This window comes from Cyrtonyx montezumae, unplaced genomic scaffold, assembly GCF_038088225.1.
Source record: "Cyrtonyx montezumae isolate F1298 unplaced genomic scaffold, pur_monq_1.0 scaffold_8, whole genome shotgun sequence".
Lineage (NCBI taxonomy): Eukaryota > Metazoa > Chordata > Aves > Galliformes > Odontophoridae > Cyrtonyx > Cyrtonyx montezumae.
The window spans coordinates 116,509,694-116,534,972 of record NW_027072089.1 but is presented as its reverse complement, the minus strand read 5'-3'; the positions used below and the strand labels follow the sequence as shown (position 1 = coordinate 116,534,972).

General features: G+C 34.4%; 1 protein-coding gene across 5 annotated transcripts in view; it reads right to left on the bottom strand.

Annotated features, from left to right (window-relative positions):
• The window catches only part of DGKB (diacylglycerol kinase beta), a 329,366-nt gene that overhangs the window by 13,319 nt on the left and 290,768 nt on the right, over nt 1–25,279 (bottom strand). For all 5 annotated transcript variants that reach the window (XM_065753425.1, XM_065753427.1, XM_065753426.1 and 2 more), the window contains one exon: nt 855–975. In XM_065753425.1, coding sequence (XP_065609497.1) covers nt 855–975 — 121 coding nt within the window. The remainder of the gene's footprint in view (nt 1–854; nt 976–25,279) is intronic.

Genomic DNA, 25,279 nt, shown 5'->3' with positions numbered 1-25,279 from the left:
AACACCTCATTTCAGTCTTCTTGGTCTTATCATTCTGTAACTTTTGATTTATTAAAATTTTGAAAAATTTCCTGAAAAATTCTGTACTGATGAAGTTGAGTGCATTTCTCTTTTACAGCCCTTGTCTAATCCAAAGGTTAGACTATTTTTTCCTTAAGATTGAATCTAAATTTCCTCTGTTGTAAACATACTGGTCACTGTTATCATAGTAAGTGATAAAACACAGCTAAGTTAATCTTCTCCACTGCTCATAGCTTACACATATGAATGTATTTATTAATAGTAACTTGTCAGAGTTCAGTAAATAACCAAGTTAAAAAGAGAGCACTGACATCCACAGATCAAACAAGTGCTTTACAAATAATAATTACATGCTACTATTCTCTGATGAGAAATGCATTATAAACAGGTTAAAATGTGTCAAAGTAATGTTAAATGTCTCTTTGCTCTAATCTGCACAGAGTGCATGTCAGTAAAATGAACCAGGATGTTCATACTTCTCCTCCTGTAACTGCTTCACAGTATTTCTTCATAGGTTGAAATGACAGTTGAATACAAGTAAAAATTGAATGTAAACAACTTTTCTTTCTTTCTTTCTTCCTTTCTTTCTCTCTTCCTTTCCTTCTCTCTTTCTTTCTCTCTCTCTTTCTTTGACACATTTAAAGCAAGGAAGATATGTGGGCATAGAATATTAACAGAACATATAAAACGATACTCTCACAAGCATTAAGTTCAGTAATTATGACTATTAAACTGTTAAATAAAGTGTAGTAGTGAAATATATTATCAATTTATAATATATAAAACTTTAATGTTCAATACAACGGTGTGGGGCAAATTAAATCTGCCAGTACCTGATGACAACAGATGAGCACTGGGCAAGTCGTCTTCCAGCACTTTTCAGACCTGTATATATCTGACCCATCTCCATGGCTCCTTCCAGACCAACCACTTCCATAAGCTGGTCACTAAGATCTGAAAAAGTTGAAAAAATTAGCTCTTGGTTTAGACATAATTTTGACAGTTTTCACCCTAACTAGCAAGCTGGTCAGAAGACCAGCTGAGAACAGATAAAAAATTATGTGAACTGCCTTTTCTAACAACTAAGAATTGATTTTAGCTTAAAGTTTTGAAGTACCTGGGCCTGCTGGCACTCAGTTCTAAGATATCTTGACTGGCATGATTTTATAATACAGTAATAATCTCCATGGCTTGTTTAAATCTCTCTCTCTATATATATATACATATATATATACAATTGAAAGAATACCTCAGCATATGAGAAAACAGGAAATACTCTTTTTCAGAGAATATATTTGTATTTTAGATTTTTTCTTATGCTTATATTTTCAAATTTATGGCTTTAATAGATATTTAAAATTTAACATAGGAAAAATCAGTCCTCTATACAGAGCTAGGGTTCCTTTCCAAATGATGTGTAGAACTCTAATTCAGACTATGTGTGAATGCATTACGTACTATCTTAAGTTATGAGACCATATATATATATATTGCATTGTATTTTTACCCTAATTAGTGCACAGATTCAATGCAAAAAGGGCAGAAAAAAACTTATCAGCAACTATTCATCTTATTTGCTAGCAGTATGTTTCATACTGCTTTTTGATTACATAGCCTTTTGGCACTAAATTTCCAAAAACATTTATATAATGTACCTGTCAAAATAAATTTTAGTTTGCTTGAGTTCAAGGAGTGAGGACAAATTTTGCCTAGAATTTTTGATACCCACAGAAATACAATCAGAATTTTAAATAGTATTATAGCAGTTTGGTTTGTAAAGCGATCAAGTAAGGTAATGAAATGTTATCTGGAAACAACTGAGGTGTTTTGTATGAAGTACTTAATATGCTCTGGTTTAAATACATGCTGCCAAGACCAGATGGACTAGCAAAAAAAGTTATTTTTTTTTAGCTTTGTATTATGTATATTTTATAGATTGGCTGTTAATATCCCTGTTTCCAAAAGATAGGCTATTCAGAGCCATGAGCTAAAATGTTAGCCTATCATCACATTGAAGAAAACAGAGAAAGGAGAGCTCATTGCTCTTTGTTTATTTTGAATCTTTCATTCTTCAATGAAGGTAGAATTTCATGCCAATTATCATCATATCTGTAAGTTTAGACCAAAGTTTTAAACTGAGTCTTTTCTGTTCGCTTCTTTGGGATTTGAATGAGGGTAATTAACTAAAAGAAATATTGTGATAGGGGAAAAAAAGAAATTAAAATCAAATAGGATTTACAGTCTAGATTATTCTGCTTCCATTCAGGAAATGTGATGCTATCTAGTGCCTTCATTTTTTTAACATTCTTTGCCATTTTGATGTTCTCATCACAGTGAAATATTCCACATGGTATTAATGGAGCAAAAGCAAACTGTATAATTTGCTGTTAAAGAACAAAATGAGGTGGCAAAATTAAAAAAAAAAAAAAAAAAAGAGGGAAATGGCCAGAAACTGCAGCACAGGAGGTTCTGCACAAATGTGCACAAGAACTTTACGGTGAGGATGACAGAGCACTGGCACAGGCTGCCCATGGGGGTTGTGGCATCTCCTTCTCTGGAGATATTCAAGACCCACATGGATGCCTACCTCTGCAACTTGCTGTAGGGAACTTGCTTTGGCAGGGGGGTTGGACTCGATGATATCTTGAGGTCCCTTCCAACCCCTATGATCCTATGATTCTATTTTAATATATAATGTAATTAATTTTAACAATGCATTTTTATAGTTAGCATCTCTGTAACACATGTAAATCCAATTTTGCACGTTGAGTTTTCTGTTGAATTGTTTAAAGGATGGTATTGTCTTTAAATATTTTCCTTGTTATTTGTAAACTTTAAACTCATAATTAAACAAATTCTGCTTTTCTTGATAGTCATAGAGATTTAAATGGGAAAGTCTCACTAATTTGCAAAAGCACACAAAACTTTATAGATGCACTAAATCATTAAAATGTTTCCAGCCAAAGAAAACATCAAATTCTTTTTCACTTGGTTATTAGAAAATGATTATTTTTTAAATGGGAGAATAATTAAGAACAGATTTTTATTACTGACAGCTCAGGCAACATATGCAAGATTCAGAATAGTGACATTTTCAGTGATATAAATTTGATGCATCATTTTTTTAGTGACTAGTGCCAGTAACAGCAGGTAACTAAGGGCCAAATTCTGCCCTTTGATCCATATCACACATCTCTAAAAATGTAGTTTATTAAACATTAGAAGATGGAACTAAACAATATTCTTATTTATCAAAAAAGTGAAGTATTTTTCTAAAATGTAGCATTTACTATAGGGCATTCCTATAGTGGGGTTATTTTAAGCAAAATATGAGTATTTTTAGAGTCAGACTGCAATTAGACATAACCGCCCTTCAGAAGCACTAAAAACTAAGTAAAAAATGTAATTATTTGGAAAACTTATCTTAGGGCATATTAGTATTAGCACTCTTGCTAATACATTTCACCTGATGATTTTGTGTGCAACATTCACTTCAACAAATCCTTGAGATAAATTTTTAAGAACTTCAGGTGAACAAAAGCTGTGTGGATATTTTAGTCCGGTTCCTCAAAGGTGTTATATAAATTTGGGTATGCTGGTTGAATATAAAGGATCAAGACAACAATGAATGGATTGCATTTGTCCTTAAAAGGTCCTCACCAACAACTCTGAAAGAAACTACACTCTCTTAAAAGAGGTCAAGCCTTATTTTAAATTAAGAGATAAGAAAGGCAAAGTCATTCTTCATTCCTGTGGTATGAAGTTGTCATTGTTTTCTCAGAAGAATCTGTGCTGGGCTCTGTACTGTTCAACATATTCCCCTAATCTGGGAATATTACCAGATAGCGAGTTTCTTAGGATTCAGCAAAGTAAAAACAATGGCCAATTATAAATATTGTTTAAGAATTTCACAGTACAGAGTGATGAACAATAAGAAGGCAGAAAATTGAATACATGCAATCTAATGTCCATTAAGGGAAATAGAGCTAACTGACAGAGCTAATGACATATGTGTAGCCTGTTATATTCATGCATATTTAGAAACAAATCTGTCTATGTGTATATGTCTATACATGTATATATTACACTGGGTTACAATTAATGTTGTCCTGCAGAAATTAAGATTATGGAGTTAGAGTGGTTACTTCTATAAAAATATCTGCTTGATGATCAATACTGATAAAAAACTAAATAAATCTGTTCAAATAGTATGACGAGTACCTCCATGTACTACAGTCTAAATCTACTGTTCAGTAATGCATAAAACGATATGCAAGGTGAGAGATGAAAGAGAAAAGGGCATCTAGACACAGTAACAAATAACTTCTGTAAGCAAAGAATTTAGACTAGAATCCTTCAGGGAGGAAGGAGATGAATGGAGGAAAAATGATATAGGTAGAGGAAATCTTGGGTAGCACGAATTAGGTTAATACAGTACTGATATTCAGCATTTCTCTAAATACAAGAACAAAGGGATATCACATCTCTTCTAGAAAAAAACAGGAAAGCCTTTACTTTTATGATATTGTTAAACCATGATACCACACTAGTCTTAAAAAATTTCTAAACTGATACAGATCCTGCAGGGTATCTTATAAGAAAATCAGTGTAAGTTTGCCCTCTTATGCTTTATTTCTAATCATGCAACATAAGCTGAAGATGTTGTTAGAGGTCAGACACTGAGATACACAAACTGGTAGGTTGACCTAGTGGCACTGTTCTTGCTATTCAATTACAGTTCAGAATAATGAATGGACTTGATCACTAAACATCATTCGGTGGTCCTGTGTGGGGTTAGAAGTTGGACTCAGTGACCTTTGTGGGTCCCTTCCAACTTGGGATATTCAACGATTCCCTGACTTATAACAGATTATAATGAGGATTTTCCCATGATATGTGTTCAAACTGTGCCTGCGACCTAATTCAGAAAGTTGTTTCATTTTGATCCTCAAATTGTATTCTAAAATTACATACTGTGTGTCTACCAAGTATATTTATAAATTATTTCTTTGTAGGCAATTTGTATTTTTAGGCAAGTTGTATTTCTTCTGTCTTCTATAAATTTATTCTAAAGATAAATTAATCAATTGATGACTGTATTGACAAAGTTTTTTGCATGCTGCAATGGATGTTTCAGCTATTGCAACCAGTTTTTGGAGGCTGTAGCTTTAGGAGATTAAAGGTTAGATTAGTTGAGGAGCTAGAAGTAAACAAATAGCAACTATCCCATACTGAGCAGCTTTTCTATCCAGCCAGGTCGTTTAATTGCCTAATGAGAACTGAAGTCTCACAGGTGAGCTACTGTAGAGTGCATTTCAGCACCTTAGGAAAGTGTTACTGCCTGGTGCCTTGGGGTTCCTGAGTCAGTTTGTTCTGCTTTGAGCTACATAAAAGAGCTGAAGGCTTCCTCTTCTGTGTGAATGAATCATTAGTGTGTGGGAATGCTTCCACAGCACCCTGATTCTCCTGCCCTCTTCCACAAACCAAGTGACTTCACGTGTCTCTTCATATTAGCCTTCAGCACACAAAGGCAACTCTGCCTCGGTAGCGCTGCTGGCAGCAGCTGGTGACTGGCATGCAGAGGAGCATCTGACCCCTGGCACTCATTCCTGATGGGAAGGATGAAGTCTCTAGGGAGACGACTGTCCATTTCCTCCCATCAGAGAGCAGGAGTAATAGAAGTCCAAAACAGAAACTTACTCAAGTGGCAGACAAAACACTATCTGTGAATATGCGTCCTTTACTGCCCCGGGCATGAAGAAAGACACTTGGAGACTTTAAACTTTCCTAGCAAGGCATTTACATTTTCCATTAGCTTGGCATTAGCTGAACACTTCAATATTCAAAGTGAATACACAATAGGAAAACACATTTGGAAGGAAAGCAAAGTGGGGTAGTGAGTAGGAAGAATCATGATTAGAAATACTGATTTACATAGAGAATGTTCCCTCTGTAATGGAACTGATTTTGATATCCAATTTATCTTTGCAATATATAAATATTGCTGTCCTGGCAAGAGATTGAATGACTACCATAATTTGGGGTTAGTGCACTCAGGCACATTTGCATAAAAACACTGTTGGTCAGTGGTAAATCTGTCTCTGGCAGCCGTTTGTCTTCAGAGAGAAGGGACTCCACGGCTTGCTAAATGTAATCAAATCCTGGTAATCATCACACTGGAAATTTGTTGGCTCCAGTTAAAATACTGGATAAGAATATGAAAACTGTCGTGATGCCAGAGGATCCTTGAAAACCTCCTGAGCAAAATGCTCCACAACACACAAACGCTTCAGTATCTTCTCAGAATACTGCATATATTAAAACTACAGTTTCTCATCTTGCAGGAACAGAGTCACTTCCATGATCACTGTATACAATGCTAAAGATGCATTTAATGTCACAATGCTCTTGGTTTCAAATGACAGCTTTTTCTAGATTCTAGATTCCTGGTTACGAGAAATCAGTAAGTCAAGAGCAATTCATGCATCCTGTTGATGAGAATCCACCTGAAATACTTGAGAATCAACCTGAAATAGCATCTGCATCAATGTTTATAACTGTTCATATCAGAGTTGTACTTAGAGGACCGTACAATGTCAAGGCACTGTTAACTTACTGATTCTCAGACACATAACAGGAAACAGATCTTATATCCAAGAATTTACAATACAGACAAATAAAGCAGACAAGGTATGGGGAAAAAATATTATCATATACATTTCACAAAGTGAATATTGTACTCAGATAGTTTTAGGTCCTGTAAAAGGTTCTCAGATGGATATGTTATGTGTAACTTACAAGAGTCATATTATTTCTGCTACTACATGAAGTTAGGATCATGAGTTTGTGAAAGTGGCTTGGCATGATCACACATGTCAGAGACAGGAACTAAATCAACAACTCTTTACTTTTAAAATATATTATCCCTCTTAATATTGACTTTAGGATGGATATCCAGTCCTATGTCTATAATATTAGATCCAGTTTTTGACTATTTTGAGTTTGCTTGTAAACATTAATAAAACTCAGTTGGTTCCATACATCTATTTTATGAAAATATTGATTACTGATTCAAGTCTTTATTCTGGTTTTCTTTTTCTTTTCTTTTTTTTTTTTTTGTGTGTTATCAAAAATAAACAGAACAAGCTAAGCCTACCTCTTTATGTGAGGAAAAGACGAAATATTGCTTCTGTGATTTCCACCCTAGTGAGATACTCATAGCAAGATAATGAATTAAGTAGATATTTTGTACTTATATAAACACACAGACAAGCACACAGACCTATAAGGACATATACACATTTGATATATATCCAGATGTATACACTTCTGAGAAGTACAGTACATTTTTGCTCTACCATATGACCTGATTATATACTCTAAATACTCTTAATTAAGGTAAAACTGAAAGAGTACTGTTATGGATACTTAAAATGAATGCAATTAATAAAATCCTAGCTCTGCTGAATTCAATAGCAAAACTCTCACAGACTTCAGTAAAGCCAAAATTCACCCAGCTTCTTCTGTCTTGCATCAGTACTGTGCAGAGGGTCTGCCTCAGATAGAACTGTTTAACCAATGCAGTTCAGCCTACAACTAACTTTTCATTGGTTTTTTTTTTCCCATACATAAAAATTTCTGGAATCCCACTGAATGACAACTTTGCCTCCAAAAGGAGGAGTACAAACAAGGAAGAATCAGTCCTTCTAATTAAATACTATATGGAACTTTTTAACATGCACAGAAGGCTTTTGTAAAATGTAACTGAACTGTTTTTTAAGCTTACTAGGGGGAAAGGAGAGTTCTTAAAAAAATTTTCTTGATTAATAGTAGAAGAATAAAAATAGGAAAAAAATCCCCACCATCCTAGAACATTCAAATTAAATAGCTTCCACCCAAAACCTACTCCCAAATACCAACGATCAGATGTTCAACCTTTGAAACAAGAGGTTTCATCTTCCACTTCAGGAGATCATTATGGATAAGTAGTTCACAGTAAAGCTTGGCTGACAAAATGTATTCTTTTTTTTAGATTTATTCTTTCAATAGTTTGAGGTACAATTGCATTAAACATATTGCTGTACCAAAAAGCCCCCTATTATTTTAATCTGTATTCTTTTAAAAGTTATTTGTTCAAAAGGATTTCACTGTGTTACTATTATACCCCCTTCATCCAGCAGAACAAAAGCTGTTCTATGAAAGGAGTCTAAACTTGGACAAGCCGTAAAAAAAGCAAAGTTCCTCTCTGTTTTTATCAAATTTGATTGCTGCAGCTGTTCCCAGTTTCTGTATTTTAAAAATAGACTTATTCAGTGCCTTGTTGGCTAAAGGCCAGAGTACCATTAGAACATGCTGTACGGAAAACCTCTATTCAGTTACAGATACAGAAATATATTTAAGATCAGTGGGGGTCATCTGCAGCAAACACTTGTATGGAGGAAAATGGAATTTTAATGTGCTTGGATTGCTCACCACTTTTAACAGATATTTAAGAATTTCAAACCGGATATCTTTCTATTTGTATTGGTATTCTCATATTACTGAGCATCAGATACAATACAGTATGAGCAAGTCAAGATCATTTAAACTAACAAAAATAGATCTAATTCTCAAATTACTTCTTAGTAGTTCTGGCATTCACTCTAAGTGACTCCTAGTAATATTGGATATTTGATTAGCCTATAAAAATGCCACAGTCTAGAAAAGAAAATTAAGGTAATATTGATGGAAATGTAGAAATCTGATCAATGGAAACCGGCTTTGATTTGTACATTTCTAAGGGAACTAGTACTAACAGGGGATAAATGTTTCCCTTTCTGCAGAGCAGCAAACTCTAATAATGGCATTATTCCTATATTTATCCAGCAAGGAGAATTTTTTTTTTACTTTACTTTTCTTTTTTCCTTTTTCTATGGTAGTGATTTTGGTCCAAAAGCTCATAACCTCCTTTAAGATTGTCATTACTATTACTCTTCATAAGAACCAATTCCATTTTCATCCTCTACTGTGTTGGTGTTTGAAAATCATAGTATAAAGAATGGATACTGGTTTGAATAACAGCAGTTTTGAGTTATTAACCTTGAGCCTAACCCTGGAAAATTATTCTGAATGTCACTGAGATGCATGCTAGATCAAAATTTTTAGCTCTTTATGAGAGTTTAAAGTGTGTATGTCAAAGTGCTCAAAGTTACATTTTTCAACTCCAGCTGAAGCTTGTGGCCTATCTCTTGTTGGAGGCTAAGGCCTGTGGAATTGATGCATTTTCTTCTTAACTCATTGTTTGTGGGGGATACAAACAGTGTATATGCCACCCCTAGGACTGAGCATGAGCAATTTATCCCCAAGGTTTAGTTCTCTTTTCAGTATGGTCAATGTGAACTTGAATATCTACTCTGGAAAGTAGTCAACACATTGGGAGTTACTGAAAAAAGTTCTACTGCAATTAATTCTTGACCAGCTACATTTGGACAGTTCTAGAAGGTGGACAAGCCTGGTTACTCACTAGCATTGTGACAAGATGGCACTTCAGGAAAGGCTTTCTTGTTTCCAATTTCACTGGCACAAACGTCATTGAATGCAAGTTGGAAATAGTCATTCTGGATTTGTTATTATTCTATTAGAGCTGTTATACACTGAAAAAGATGGGAAGGCTGTTTTTTGTTCATTTGTTTTTGGTTAAATAATAAAAAAAAAAAACTAATCTGAAAGGACAGAAGACTTTTCATGAATATTTCATGGAAATGTACACCTTCCAGGTTACTTTCAACAGAATACAAGCAGAATTTTTTGGTCTCAAGAAATAATTTATGGTTGCATATTCAGTGATATCAAATGGACTACATGTGAGTTTCAACCGTGACTATTAAGTGCTCTGTTTATTCAGGCCTATCTCTATGGTAACTACTTTAGTATTCTGAAATCATATACCATAATTATAAGGCAAAATAAATAAGGGTGGTTGCAAAAAACAGGTTTGCATTTACATATTTGAGGGATCTGAAAATTCAGCACTATTTGTATAACATACTCTGTGATCCGTTTTGAAAAAAATCTCTCATGACTGTAATTCATGCATGATAATAGAGCTGAGTGTTCTTTTCCATGACACTGCTTTGCGCTAGGATCAGCGGCACAAGGGGACTGGCAATATTCTAAAGGTATTAAAGAAAGCATAAGATGCAGGTGCACTAATAACTGGATGGTCTTTGGATTACAGTATTTATATCTGCTACGCCGAACTAAACAGAAACCTAAACATTACACATACAAAGTGGTACAACAAGAACATCTGTGTTGGGGGGCTGAACTGGCATGGCTAATACCTTCAGTGCCAGGTGCAAGGAAATTTTGGTACAGCTTGAGTAATTTTGACTGCTAGCATCTGTACATATCAGATTATTTCTCCCATATTCCACTGGAGTATTGATATAATACATCTGGCTTTAGATTCTGGCATAGTAAAGAACAGGTTGTAATCCTATTCTTGGATATCAACCTCTTCCCCCCCCCCCCCCCATATATATATTTATTATGTATATATATAATAATAATATATATAATAAATATACATAATTATAATAAAATACATTATATTTATATATATATATAATTTTTTTTCTGAGAAACATGTCCATTCCTGCAAGAAATTTTAAATTCTAATGGAAAACTTTCTAAAAATCAATCTTCGGAATAAAATGAGGATTTTCATTTCAAATTCAAATGACATAACTGTTTCATATAATATCAATGGCATTTGGAGGAAGACCTGAAGTACTTGAAAGAACCAGACAGCAGGCTGGAACAATTGTTAGGAGATGCCAAAATAGTCACTTACGATGTCCTCCTTGAAGTCCTATAATAATAGCCTTTGAAATATGAGAAATTCCTACAGAGTTCATTGAGGCCATGACCTCTTTCTGCATTAAGTGGCTCAGGCTCAATCTTTTATTTCTTAATTAGGCAAAGAATTCAGTACTCAAAAGTAAAACTGTTACGAAACCCACCAGTGAATCGTGTCAGTTCAGATAGAAGTTAATGACCATGAAATCAATAAAAGCAGAAGGTATTCTCAAGAAACAACAGGGAAGGAAAACTAAAAAGAAGAAGAAATAGCGGAATAAGAAGATTGTACTTGTTTTCTAGGATGAGTAGATTTGTTGATGAACTAATATGTTTGAACCAAAGACAGTTATGTCTATTCTGTCCAATACTTTTATCAAGACCAATATTTCTACACAGAACAGGAAGGAAATGTCAGCAATACAGCTGGACATGTTGAGTTTTGAAGGAATCTCTTCAGAAAGATTTTTGGAAGACCTTTTCTTTCTCTTGGCAGTTTTAAATCACCTCTTTTCATCCCCAGGCACTGATTAAACCTCCTGAACATGTATAATACATAATCTAAAAAGGAAAAGACAAATACACTTCTCTGAGAATTGGGAGTTTGTTTCACCACAATATAAACTATCTTTGCTAAATTCTAACAAGGTGTGACAAAAATGTAATAACTACAAATATTACTATTATTCTACAGGGAACATACTAAAAAAAACATTAGAAAAGCTTGATTTATAAAAAAAATGCTCTAACAAATTTTCAGTCCCTAGTTACTCATCTTTTCTTGATACTTCAGTTCTAATGCCAGATTCCTTCATTATTTTTTGACCTGATATGATACACCATCTGGTATAATTATGTTGCAATTCTACACAAATGAAATAATTAGATGGTTGCTTTAAAATATATTTCATAAATAACTATTATTATACATTAGCAAAACTAACTTCATTCAGTTTTTGCTCTCTATTGCTGAGCTATGACTTCTTGTGTGCCTGGAGGACCTGGGATTCCCAGACAGCCTTGCAGGTAGTGCAAAGTAATCATGAGCCCAGTTTCCACAATCACAGAAAATTAGATGCACATATCCATATGTTTAATTTATATTGTGTACTCATACTGTCCTATTGGTAGTCTAAAGTAGCTCCACAGACTTCCTAAGAACCACTGCCCTGTACAAAGACGTTAAAGGTAATGGTCCTGATAGATCTTTGTCAACAGATTATAAAACATTTGGCTAACTTTGTTACCGTATAATATGCCAAATGTCTGTGGTTATTCAGGACCCATTTAAAAAGTGGATCACGTTTCCCTCAATCATACCCTAAAACATCCCTGGTCAAAATTATTCTAATTACACACACATAGCTTTCAAGGCCAGAGGAGAGCACCTCATTACTGGACTCTGTGGAGAGATCTTTGTACACAAAGTTTCATCTTTTAGTGTGTGGAATCTTCTACTATACTTAGGTATACATCACATGAGGAATCAGGTCAGAAGTAACAAAGAAGTCATTGATTGATTGGATACAGGTCACGTTGTTGCTCCTCAACTAGTCATGACAAGCATGGAGTTAATAGAGGAAAAAAGTACATATCTGCTGGTAATGAAAATGAGTATACAAAACAGCAGTTGGTCATGAGAAAATATTTTGCTGCTATAATGACACAGCTGCTTTGGTTGACTAAAATGAAGAAATATCAATGCTTTAGAGGTAGTAAAAGAAGATCTCACAACTGGCAGATAACATGGAAAAAAAAAACCCAAAAAAATCCAAACAGACTTCCTCACAACACATGAATATTCACAGTACTCTTTTCAGCCAGTTATAACACACCAAATTTCTTTGGGTCTAGATTCCTAGGTAAGAGTGACATGCACCGAATGAAAACCTACTCACAGATGTTGAAACCAGTTTATTCTGCATGTCTGTTTTGGTCTCTCATTAAATATTCACGTCTTGATATTAGACTTAGGAAAAATAATTTTAATCCTTCCTTATATGAATAGGAAGAATTAAAGGAACAGAGAGTTCCTCCTGATGTATATATATGAGTGGTATGGTTTGCGACACTTTCAGAAAAGGACAACAATATCAGAAATCGGTGAGAAAGAATGTTTTGTACAGTGCCTAAATATTTAACGACAATATCAGCTTATGCTAGTCATATTTCAAGAGTTGGGTTGAACGTGCAGTAATTGTGCCATCAACCCACATGAATCAAAGCTTTATTAAATAAAACTGTAAAAGCTGCCATTTGCTACTTTTAAAATATCTCATTTCTCATGGCCTTTACTTGATAATGGTCACTAGAGTTACAAAATGCTAAAAATACCAACGTTCTTGAAAATCTTATTTGACTACTTATTGCAGAAGCTGAAGGATCTGTAACAGGGTATGGTACTTACCAGCTTCTTTTAATTTCTAGCAATGTACTTGAAAAAGTAGAAATAAAAGTATTAGCATTTTGTCTTCATTAAGTAAGCATTACTTATACACTTAATATAAAAAGGAATTACTAAATCAATCTGACCTTAAAATTCTGATTTTTTTTTCCAAATTAAAAACAAACAAACAAAAATGACAACAAAATTCAGAAGCAAAACTCCAAGCTGCTGCTAAATCTAAAACCAATGGGACATAGAGTGTATTTTGTTTTAACTAAGATGGAAGTACATTGTCAAATTCAACAGGCATGAAGAATAATTAAAAAGCAAGAGTAGGAAAACCCTTCTATAGTTAGCATTTGAAAAACTCAAATGATATTTTCTCTTCTTGCAAGGAAAATCAAACAAAATCAAACTCAAACAACAAGCCTTCTCTCACAGAGAAAGTTCAACAAAAGTTTGACTCAACTCACATTCAGAAATAATAAGAACTGGATCTGGTCCTAAACCTTCTGAATAAATAGTATAGTATTTTCTCATAATAAAATAATCAATGCTATTTGGTTTGTAACATGAAAAACAATCAAATAAAAAGACAAAAGCAGATCAGTGAGGGAAAACAGTAGTTAAGTTTTGGGATACTTTTTTCCACTGTATATTTCCATCTAAAATATACTGAAACACAACATTGCCAATAATTCATAGTGCTTAAAGAGTTCTTTATATCACCCAAGCACAGTATACACTCTGAAGTTTAAGGCACATATCTCGGAAAGTACAATGTCAACACTAAGGAGTATGGAAAACTGGTCTTCCATACTCAGGAGGACTGAATTGAGGTTAGGCTGTCTGAGCACTGACACTTTCAATGCTTTGAGTCTACAGCCCTGAAATGGTTTTCTTGACTTACTTTTTACAGTCAATGTACATAAAACACTTCATAAAATGAATTTACAAATTATCCACATGGATATAGAAAAAAATATTTTTTTTTTTTAATTTCTATTACCTGTCATTTATTTTCAATCACATTTTTCATCTTTTACTGGTTGAAGCTGTTGGTTGAAGATTTAATTAAAATATTATCAAACTAAAAGCACTTTTTTTTTACCTAATCTCTATTACATGCAGATTTTCCTGCTGCAAAGGGTAAAACAAAGACTTCCTGCTTTTTCTGTTCTATTTTACAGCATTTCACAAAATAGGACTGTATGTTAATACTGTATAATAGGAATCATGACTAAAGCTAATAACATGAAATATAGATCTTTATTTGGGATCTGCTCCAAAGACCGTCAGCGAAGTAGGAATGAAACAACCACTATCTATTAAAATAAAATTTATCATAAAATTTTTCAGCAGCTCCAGTTTCATGTATACAATCAATATTCAGTGGTAATCATCAATGACAAACTGAGCAGACTGTGGGCTCTTTAGGGCATGGATTTTTTTATTTTATTTGTTTTTTTTTGTTTGTGCCATACTCTGTTTCTCGTAATTCTGCTATCTGATTAGACTCCATAGGAGGTACTGGAATATACATAAATAATAAGCAAGAGGAGACAATTTAAAAAAAAATAATTGCTGCTATTAATCTAAGAGATTAAGATGTAAACTACACATTTCATATTGCTCTGTTAACTCCCAAGGGAGGTTTGTCAAATAGAACACATACACATATGTGCACAAGGCAGTGTCATTGAGCAGTGCTTCCCCACTAGTTTAGCAGAAATTTCACCCCAGTGCAGGCTGACAATTTGCTATGTATTTTCCTTGGCTAACTTGTGGAGTACTCCGTATTTCAGCCCCGTCACTCAGTCTTATTCAAATGGCTGCTTATTTTTCACAAACATTTTTTCCATCTCTAGGGATTTTAACAAGCATGAGTGAATGAGTACAGTTACGAAAGAAATTCATAATATAAAGAAAAACCCTGAAATTCAGTTATTAATTAGCCATCTTGTCTTCATGTCTTTTTCAAGCTAACTAATGCTTGATCATTTGGACAATGCCAATGATCTCTTTCTAGTCTGTAGTCTGACCATCATAAAGCCACTTGTACACAGTAGTATGGCTTGGCCTGTGAGTGTGCCTGCAGCTCAATAGGACTATTCACTTGAACAGATGTTACTCAATGTGAATACTGCTTGTAGAATTAAGCCTGTCCTTGCCCTTCCTCTTGTTACAAACATCAGATGCTCAGATATTCAGGCTCTTTTTTATGGCTTTTTGCCATAAGCAAAGCAAAGCATGTGGGTTTTACTGTATTTTTAAATCCTCCATTCTTCTGCTAGTACTTGTAAACCAATATTTTTATACTCCTCCCTAAAGTTTCATGTATGGATGATGACAAAAGATTTAAGACCAGTTAGATGTTTGGCGTGAAATTTTGGGGCATTCATAAACACCTGTTCATTTTTAAGTATATACTCAAATGATTAGGGAGATACATTGGACCAACATTGAATTTTCATTCTGCTACTGCACAACAAAAGCTGATAAAGCTGAAGAATATGTTTGGCTTGCTGTATCTTATTTTCATCCCAATATGTTTTATTTCCATATAAAATTCATACATAGAATTTTAAAGTCTTAACCGTTTAAAAAATACAAGAGACTTTAGGCATTTGTTAAAATCAATAATTAGCCTAACCTGGACACATCACCTGTTCTTAGTGACTTGTCCGAGGTATGGTGAGTGAAGCCACAGTTTATTCAGACAGTTCTTTAAGAACTCTTGACTGAACATCACCTGGCCATGCTGGTTTATGTATTCATTTAGTTTCTATATGTAATTTTTTTTTACTTCATTCATTTCAAACAAGCCTCACTGTGCTTCCACGATTTCTTACTAAAAAACAAACAAACAAACAAAAAAAACCAACAAAAAACAAAAACCTGAATACAGGGTATTCAGGGAAGGGAAGAAAAAGAAAACAAAAAAACTATGAAATCTTCAAAATAAATCTTGATGAATATTGCCAAAAAATGACCAAAAAAAAAAAAAAAAGACAAAACAAAAACCCTGTGAATTCCCTCTTTTTCTTGTTTAGTACCAAAACATGCCAAGTAAATGCAAACGTATGTAAATGGATACGTCACTTCATGGAGAGAAGTGACCAATCTTGTTTTGCAGGTACAGTCACATTTGCTAACAAATGGTGTAGTTGATATCCTCTACCCTTCTTATATGCCCAGAAATTGCTTTCAAAGGAAATTTCCCAGAAATAGTACTGGCAGTTCCTTAAGTATCAGACAAGAAATGGGTAAGAAGATTCAGGAAAAGCCAGCCAACTTCTTATAAAAAAAAATAAAAAAATCCTTATGTTGTATGGCAAAATGTATATTTCTATTATCTTTGCCACATTTCATATATCATTATCTCCCACTTCCTCTGGAAGCATTTTTCACTTAGTATTTTCTGTAAGCAACAAAATTTATAATATACACTTGCTAGTCTTTTTCTTTACTTCATATTATTTCTTTTGTTCTCTCATTTTACTGAGAACCATGCTAGTACTGCTAGTACCAGAACTGCCATCTGCTATGCCTTTATTATTGTATCATTGATTTTAAGCCTTCTTCCATGTCCTGTCACCTCTTAGTAACACTGCTTACTGGATTCTGGCACACTGATTCTTTTAATGTCACAGTATCTCTTTTTAAAACTCAGTATGTGTTCATCTTCTTTAAATTGAACCACTTTACTCATTATTACACCAGACTGGAATCCACTGCATCTCAATTCTAGCATCTCATTTATGTGGCACTAGAAGACTGGAAGAAGAAGTGGATGAAGGGATTTGCATATCCAGGCCTTACACAACACACATCTAAGCTTACAGTCTCATCAGCAAGAGAGATTTATGTCCTAACCTCATGGAATCTGATCCTTACAGACCTGTTAAAATTTGGGTACTAGTGGAACAAGGAAATAAAATTATAGCCACAGCAGAAGTACTTACTGATTACCTTCTGGTACTAGGATCACCTAAGGTTCAGACCACACGGAGTAGTGCCTGTCAGCTTCTATAATATATTTGGGGATGGTCAGAGCATAACCAGAGAGTTTAGGAGGAAAGCAAATGAGTACAACTGAAAACGCGAAACGTGGATTCAATCACAAGGAGGCTTGGAGGGCAGAATCCAGACATCTCCTCTCCTGGATGATGACCCAAACAAGAATTCCTTAATTGAAAAGCTAAAGGGCCAACACGAGTGTGTTCTTAACTAAAACAGCATTTTGTTCTCCCTGCCTGAGCAGAGTTAATTCAGTCACAATAGAGCTTAGGGTAGGAAATGTACTTTTATCTCCTCACATTAATACTAGAAGTCCCAACAACAGCCAACTGAGCAAGTATATTTGACAAATGAGTTTCACTATCCAGAGCATCTAGACACTGGAAGAAATTAGATCTATCAACGGTCCGTGATTTAGACAGATTTTAGGTACCTAGATCTCAAGCGAAGTAGGATTTAGATACATGGGCTTTATTAATTAGTATGTTATTTATTAATACTAATATTTTGATTTTAAAATTGATTTCACAGAATTAACTAGACTTCTGCCTCTTGCAGATCTTACCGAGTGTCATTATGCATAGTGAAGTGTTACGCTACAGACTAATAAATTTGAATGCACCACACTCAAGAATTATGCTTTTAACTTTTTGAAGAGAAAAGTTTATCTCAAAAATAAAACTGCTTTAATTGAATACAAACTATTAAAATTTGATATGCACTTACTATATTTTTACAAATTGAACTATAGGATGAAATTTAAAATATGCTGCTTGTCTTCGAAACTGAATATTATGGCTCAACCTGGAGAATTTCTGTAGCTGCATTATAAACTCTAGGTAAAGAGATGAAAAAATGGGATTATTGTGTAACAGACAGTGACAGTATTATACTCCACTGATCTGAAAGAACACTGCACCCTATGACAGAAATAAAACCACTCCTTCAGCAAAAACTGAATGAAAACAATAAATGATACTGATCTGAGGGACAATGAGAAAACAATATGCTATGGTTGGGGGGATAATTTTTTTCCAAATTAAATATAAAAAAAAATTGCATATTTGATGCTGTTTCATTTTTTTAATATGAGGGCTGCTCTGAAAGTAATGCCTCCTTTTTTGATTATGCCGGTCCACAACATTAGAGGTGGATGTTAGTGGTACGGCAGTAGAGATTGAACCTTCTCACCAGTATTCCATTATGTTTTGTTGTTGTATGACAGATGGCAGCTGAGGGACAGTCTGACAGAATGGTGTCTGACGTGGAAGTGCATATGAAGCAAAAGCGTGAAAGTGAATTCCTCCATGTGGAATAAACTGCACTCACATTCACTGCCACTTACTGAACATTTACAGAGCCCAAGCAGTGGCTGCAAGCACAATGAGGTGCTGGGCCATGTGTTTCAGCAGTGGCAACAGTGACAACAGATCACCTTTGCTGGTGCAGATTTTTATGAGCACAACTTGCAGGCTCTTGCTCACTGCTGTCAAAAATGCACAGCAAATAGTGGTGTTGATATTGAAAGAGTGCTTTGTAGCTGAGAATTTGCCCTATCAAATAGTGTTACTGTGCTCTTTGTTGCAGTTTCCATGGAAATAAATAAGAGGGATTACTTTTGGAGCATTATATTTGTGCTGTTTTGTAATAGCGTGTCTTGGGCCCAATAAGGATCTGTGCTATACATTCAAAGGAGAAAGCATTGTAACATGACTAGGCTCATACACACAGTACTCACTAAAAATAAAAATTGACGAGACGCATATTAACATGTTCTGAATTACAGTGCCAAACCTTTGTAGAACAGACATTTTACCATGATGAAAGCCTAGTCAAAGCAAGATTTTGCAGTAGAATGCATAACTTCACAGGGGGAAGAATTAGAGAAATATTCCTCTAAAGACAGTTAACATAAAGAGGGTCAGAGACGAAGTAAAAGCATAAATGCTCATATTACACTTGCATAAAGAAAAGCAATTGAGAGAAATAAATAAATAAGCTCTGATCTCTTAACTGATCCGGGAAACAATTCAATTAAAGTAATCAACATGCCAGATCTCCCTTCCTGATTTGCTTAAGTAAGTTTGTATTTGCAAAAGTAGAATTAGATTGTGCATATATTCGAGTGCTTCCCTCCACTTCTCCCACAGGGAAAATCAAAGATACAAGCGATCATTTAGCAGATGTCAAGGCGGATTAAAGGACCTCAGGTTCCCAGAACTTTGACTACATTAACTATAGGATTTGTAGGCAGTAAAGCCACAAATTTGGCTCTAATATAGCTCAGCCATTCTTTTACTACCTCAGTTATCCAAATTTCAATTGGCTAGGTATGGTTTTGGTCAGGAATTTTGCATTTTTTTCCATAACAACTGTAGTTTGTGTTAGTTTCTATTCCACACAAGTAAAAAAAATTGAAACTTCATTTCACCTTTGTATTATTGTATCACCATTTGAAAATGTTGCATGAACCAGATGAATAACATTAAAATAATAAGAAAAAATTAAATTAACTAACGTGTTTATGAGGATACAAAATGAAATGATGTTATCTCTAGCACTGTGAAACAGACCTAGACAAACAACTCTGAGCACAATAAAAAGTTAAAGGTTTATAATTGAAGCTTACATTCACAGGAGAAGATACATTTACAGAGTAGATTATGTCTTCAGTGGAAGGAAAGAAAAAACTCTCCTTCATGCATGCTACAACAGAAGAAAATACAGAAGCAGCAGTGGTAGCTATAGTAAAACTTATTGATAATGATGACAGTATTATCTGATAGTCTGGAAGACTTTCTGCATACTGAGTATAACTCTGCATTAAACAGACTCAGAATCCATAGACTAAGAAGAACAAACTTGAAGTACAAATAATATTATTGTATGCTAAGTTAAATTCAGTTTCCTAAGACAACGTTAGGAAGTTTCTCTAGAAGTAAGTGTACAAAACACTACAAGAACTTAGACACAAGTAGGTACTTCAGTGATAGTAAATCTGCAGATTTATGTATTATGTAGTTTTTATTTTTCACTGGATTCATGCTATTTACAAATATAACTATCCTACACAACAGATTTTTTGTTAATTAAATGTTTTCAAAGGACATTAAAAAAACTATCTTCACAGGTATTGGAGGTTTCTACAAAACTTTCAACAGATTATCGAACAATTATTAATTTTAAGTTACATTTTACCCTCTTCTCCCGAAGAAAGAGATCTTTTCCATAAGACTTATTCATTCCTAAGGGAATACAATTTGAACTAAAAAACTTGCAAACACTTTATCAAGAACTAGTTACATACTAATTTCCATTCTATTTTTCACACACCAATAGCATTCCAAATTCCTTGGCTTTTATAGTGATTATTTCATATTTCAATAGAAGAATCAAGATGAGTTAAATTAAATTGTAAGTCTTCAAATATCATTTTTTATTTAACAATTTATAATTTTAGATTGCTTTCATCTTAACACTGGAACTTGCAGAAGCAAGGACAAATAAAGATTTTAACAAAGGATAAACTGTTAACTCTTAGGAGGATCTGCATCAGTCAAAAAAAAAAAATGGTTAGAAATGTACATCAGCAGTCATTTGCAATTGCAGTTGGAAGTAGTGTTACCTGTACTTGAAAAAAAAACCAACAAACATTTTCCACATTTTCACTTTGAGATCACTGAAAATCATTTTTGAAGAGCTGAACATTTTTAATTCACTTGTTTATGTATTAGTGAAAAATTGGTAATTCACAGGTTTTCATGTTGTACAGATAGGCTTGGTATAGATCTGAGCTTTCTGAGTTCCATCACAAAAATCTGATAGGAGATGGGAAATTGCTACAGAGTAATTTCTCTGTTCTGTCTGTTAGAGAAGGGGGGGATAAATGACCATGAAAGCTGATCTGTGAGATATAGCAGTAGAACAAGGAAGCATGCAGTTGAGATTTCTTGGGTTTGAGAATGCTCTTACTATTTTGTTTAAAATGCTATCCTAAATGAGGATTATTTTCTTAATTTCAGAAGGCAATTTTAGAAAGAATTACTTTAGATAACATATGTAGGAAAATTGATATTGAACACACAGGGAAGAAGTATACTCTCTCTAATTAAACTACTTTATTAAAGAAATATAAACCACCAATTTACCTTTCGTTTGGTTTCCTGAACTCAACCATACCTTTACAGCTAGAGTGTTTAACTACCTCTTTGCATCTATGACAAGTTCTGGGAATGTCAGTATAAATATATTTCAGTATTACGCCTAAGTACTAGAACCAGGAAGAACTCCTTTTTATGATCAACCTCATAAATATGGAATTATGACCAACACAGTTTTTCTTCTTTTTTTTTTTTTAATATCAAAAGTTAAGCAGAACGTCTTGAAAAACATCAAACTGGTCCCAGATTAGCATAATCAATACTGAGGTTACAGAACAGGCATTTCAAAATGCTTAGAAATGCTAAGGTTTGTGACTTGCTAAAAAAAATGGGTAAGTATCTGTAAGAATATACGCATACAGATGATCGAAGTTTCAGTGATTTTTTCTGCAATGACTCATCACACATGTCCTGTCATGAAATTCTGTTATAGAAGTTCACATCCTGAAGTCTATACCTGAAAGTCCAATATTAAAATTTTTTCCCCTTATACACCACCTATACCTATATCTAACTTTTTGAATTGTGTAACAAAAAGACCCACACAAATAAAACACCAAAGAACAACCTCCCCTCTCTCTTCAATCTCTCTTCAAACAAACACAAACTTTCACAAATTAGGCACATTAGCTTAAAAGAGCAGAAACATGGAGATAATGGCATATAATTGAGCATATGCATATGTGGGATAGATGCTCTCATTTTCTTGGAAAGATAAAGAAAGTGGAGAGGTATAAGAACTTACCTAGCTGTCATTGAAGAAATTCTAGTTTTAAAGTCTTAGAGACTGTATTATGTCATAAGTATCTGGGCTTCACTAATTCCATGACTGCAGGGTTCTTTGTGACTTTGATTTTGCAATTGAAACTGATTGGCTGGCAGACAAAAGGACAGAAACAGCTGCAGCTGGTATTATTGATTATTTCCTCAATTTGAGGGAAGTAAAGCAGGAGGCTAACAACATTGTAGGACAAAGGCTAAGTTGTTGTTCTACATTTCTGGCAAAGCCAGTCACTGTCCACTGCTGCATGCTTTGAATTAATTCATAACATGTAGCTATTATCATTTTAATAACACAGATTATTGTAGAAGTCATAGGAACTTGCCTGTTATAAGGGTGAGCCTTAAATCTTGTTATAATTTTAGTAAAAACTGAAGTCTCTAATATGAAAAGACACTAAATCCAATATAAACATTCTGGAAACTGCTTTTGGGCTCTGTTATCAGCAGTATGAATAACTTTCTAGCAATACACTGAGCTCATAGTAGTTAATGCCTACCCCAAGAGGTCTTGCCCTTTGAATGAGAATTGTATCTTCCTAGATAAAATAGAAGATAACTCTCTAAAATGAAGATGCATTAGTAAGCCAAGATGGAAAAAAAAAATCAAATCAAAGCAGGAAATGTGTAAATTTAGAACACAAGTGATAGAAACATTATTTACTGTACCACTCTTTGTTTACCCCCTTCAGTGCATTGACTTGACATTAGCCACTCTTATGTAGAGCTCCATTTTGAAGGAAGTAAAACAGAAAAATTGAACAGAGCCCATCTCAATTAATGAAACGCATGTTCATGTGGATGCATTGTATAATCAGCAGCATAGACATTCTGCTTTCATGTAAAATTAGGTTTGTACTCACACAGCTTCTTCCGATGACCTACTGAATGGACACCTCTCAGGCTATAGAAACATGACAGTTTTCTGTAGGCATTATGTGTTTGTTGTTTTAAAATGCAATTTTGGAGTAACAACAGCAAGAGTTATCAGACGCTTCCTTGCAACCAACATTCACAATAAATCTTCAAAATTACTGATACAGATACATCTGTGTTAAAGAACTTCAGACAAAAAAAGAAATAAAAAGAGATTTGAGGAATACTCTTACACCATTCAGATATTCTCAAAGCTCTGCTGTGTCAAAAACTAACCTGCCACCCAAGGCAATCTATTTCAGTTCCTCCCTCATTACCATTGCAAAGTTCTTCTAGTCTAGCTGAATCTCTTAATAGAATTTAAGCTCATCACTTGTTGTTCTGTTCTTCCTGTACGTACAGAACAGATGATCCCCTTCTGCTTTATGGAGTTGGAAGCTGTCCTCATGTTTGCTCTCAGTCTTTCCAAACTGCAGAGATCTCTTAAAGAACAGTCCTCTAGGTTCTGAGATCATGCTTAGGTGATCATTAAGACTTTATCTATACATTACCAGATTATCTAGAAAAGAATATGATCTGTACGAGCAGATCTTAACATTTCTATTGAGAACACACTACATGTATCATACACCCACAGATTAACTACTTGTATTCTCCATCTGCATTTTGTCTTTTTTGTCTTTTGTCACTCCTTGTTGTCCAATCAAAATATTGTCTACACTACTAAAGTCAGGTTTTCTGACCCTGTGGCTAGCTGGCACAGAATGGCTTCCTTCCATAAAGTTAAACTCTTTTGTCCTGGATAACAGTATAGCTTTGTCAGTAGTGCCTACTGGGAACAGTCCCTGGCCTGTGCCCAGACATTATCTAGGAAAGACAGTTTCCACTGGGGAGCATTCTCACTAATGAGCATATGCCAGGGCTTGAGGCCTTTCCTTGTTTAATTTACAGCCATAAATGCAACCAAAGATGTTGACTCTGTCACATTAAAAGTTTATAGCCATCAGCCCTTTGGGATATGGTGTGCTGTTTCTCAGATAAGCTACCACTTTAGAAAAAGCCTTTAGAAAACCACTATGCCTCTACCAGACTTCTTTTTTTTTTTTTTCCATAAATAATATAATGCCAAGATATTTACAACTCTCCACTTCCTTGGCATCATTTTTAGGGTGGCCTAAGACGCAGACTAATCCATATATCCATGCAGAGTCCCATGTTAGATAAACTTCTAGACAATGTGAACCCTTGCTCAGATGCTGAGAAGCCTTCATAACCAGAGCTGCATGTTGCTGTTCTTCCCAGTTGATAAGTGCTTAGTATCCATAGACAGCTAACAGAAAATGTTAAGGCAGACTCCTCTGATGTGAACTTTCTAATGACATTGGGATGTTTTAACTACATCAAAATAACTTTGATTTTTCTGCCCTCTTCCACTTCCTAAGAAGCAGAAAAGTTCACTGCTCAAATGTGCTGAGACTGTTGTGGAAGATGATGTTATCCAAAGAACAAGCCATTGAAGGCTGGGCATGCAAAAGCTGAACATTTTCAGATGAAAAAGAAACTGCAGCTGGTGCTCTCTTGACTTCGAAAAGTACTATCAACATCGAGGGCAAGAAACCCATTGTCTCTGAACTACCATTTCCATTTGGTACAATTGTGATATAATTTAGTAGGATATTAGTCTTATCTCTAGATTTCTTCAGCCAGCTAAGATGTGATCTGTTCACACTGTCTCATACTTGTGACTATTCCCACTGATTTGCTGTTCCATACAAACACTTGACACCTGTGTCCATTACCATTTGGTTCTTGGCCAGGGTTCATCTTGCTTGGTACTCTATTTGTATTAAAAAAAATGGTCCACTATCTTGGCTTGGATTTACTATCTTCAAATTCCCTACATCAGGTTCAAGTGCAATCTTCCTTTGGTAACGTGTTCCTCTAGTTTACTAATCACTGGGTAAAAAACTTCAATTTATTTTGAACAACAACAAAAAAGCCTTTTTTTTAAATAAAAAAGAGAACCTTTCTAGCAATTCCTATTCATCATATGCAAGTACTCCAAAATAAAATTTAGTTGTGTTTGATCATGGTTTACCAAACTCCAGATGATTTTCATATTATCTATCAGTCAAATTCAATTTTCAGTTAAAGTTCTGCATTCATAATGATAGTTGGACAATACACTGAATGTGAT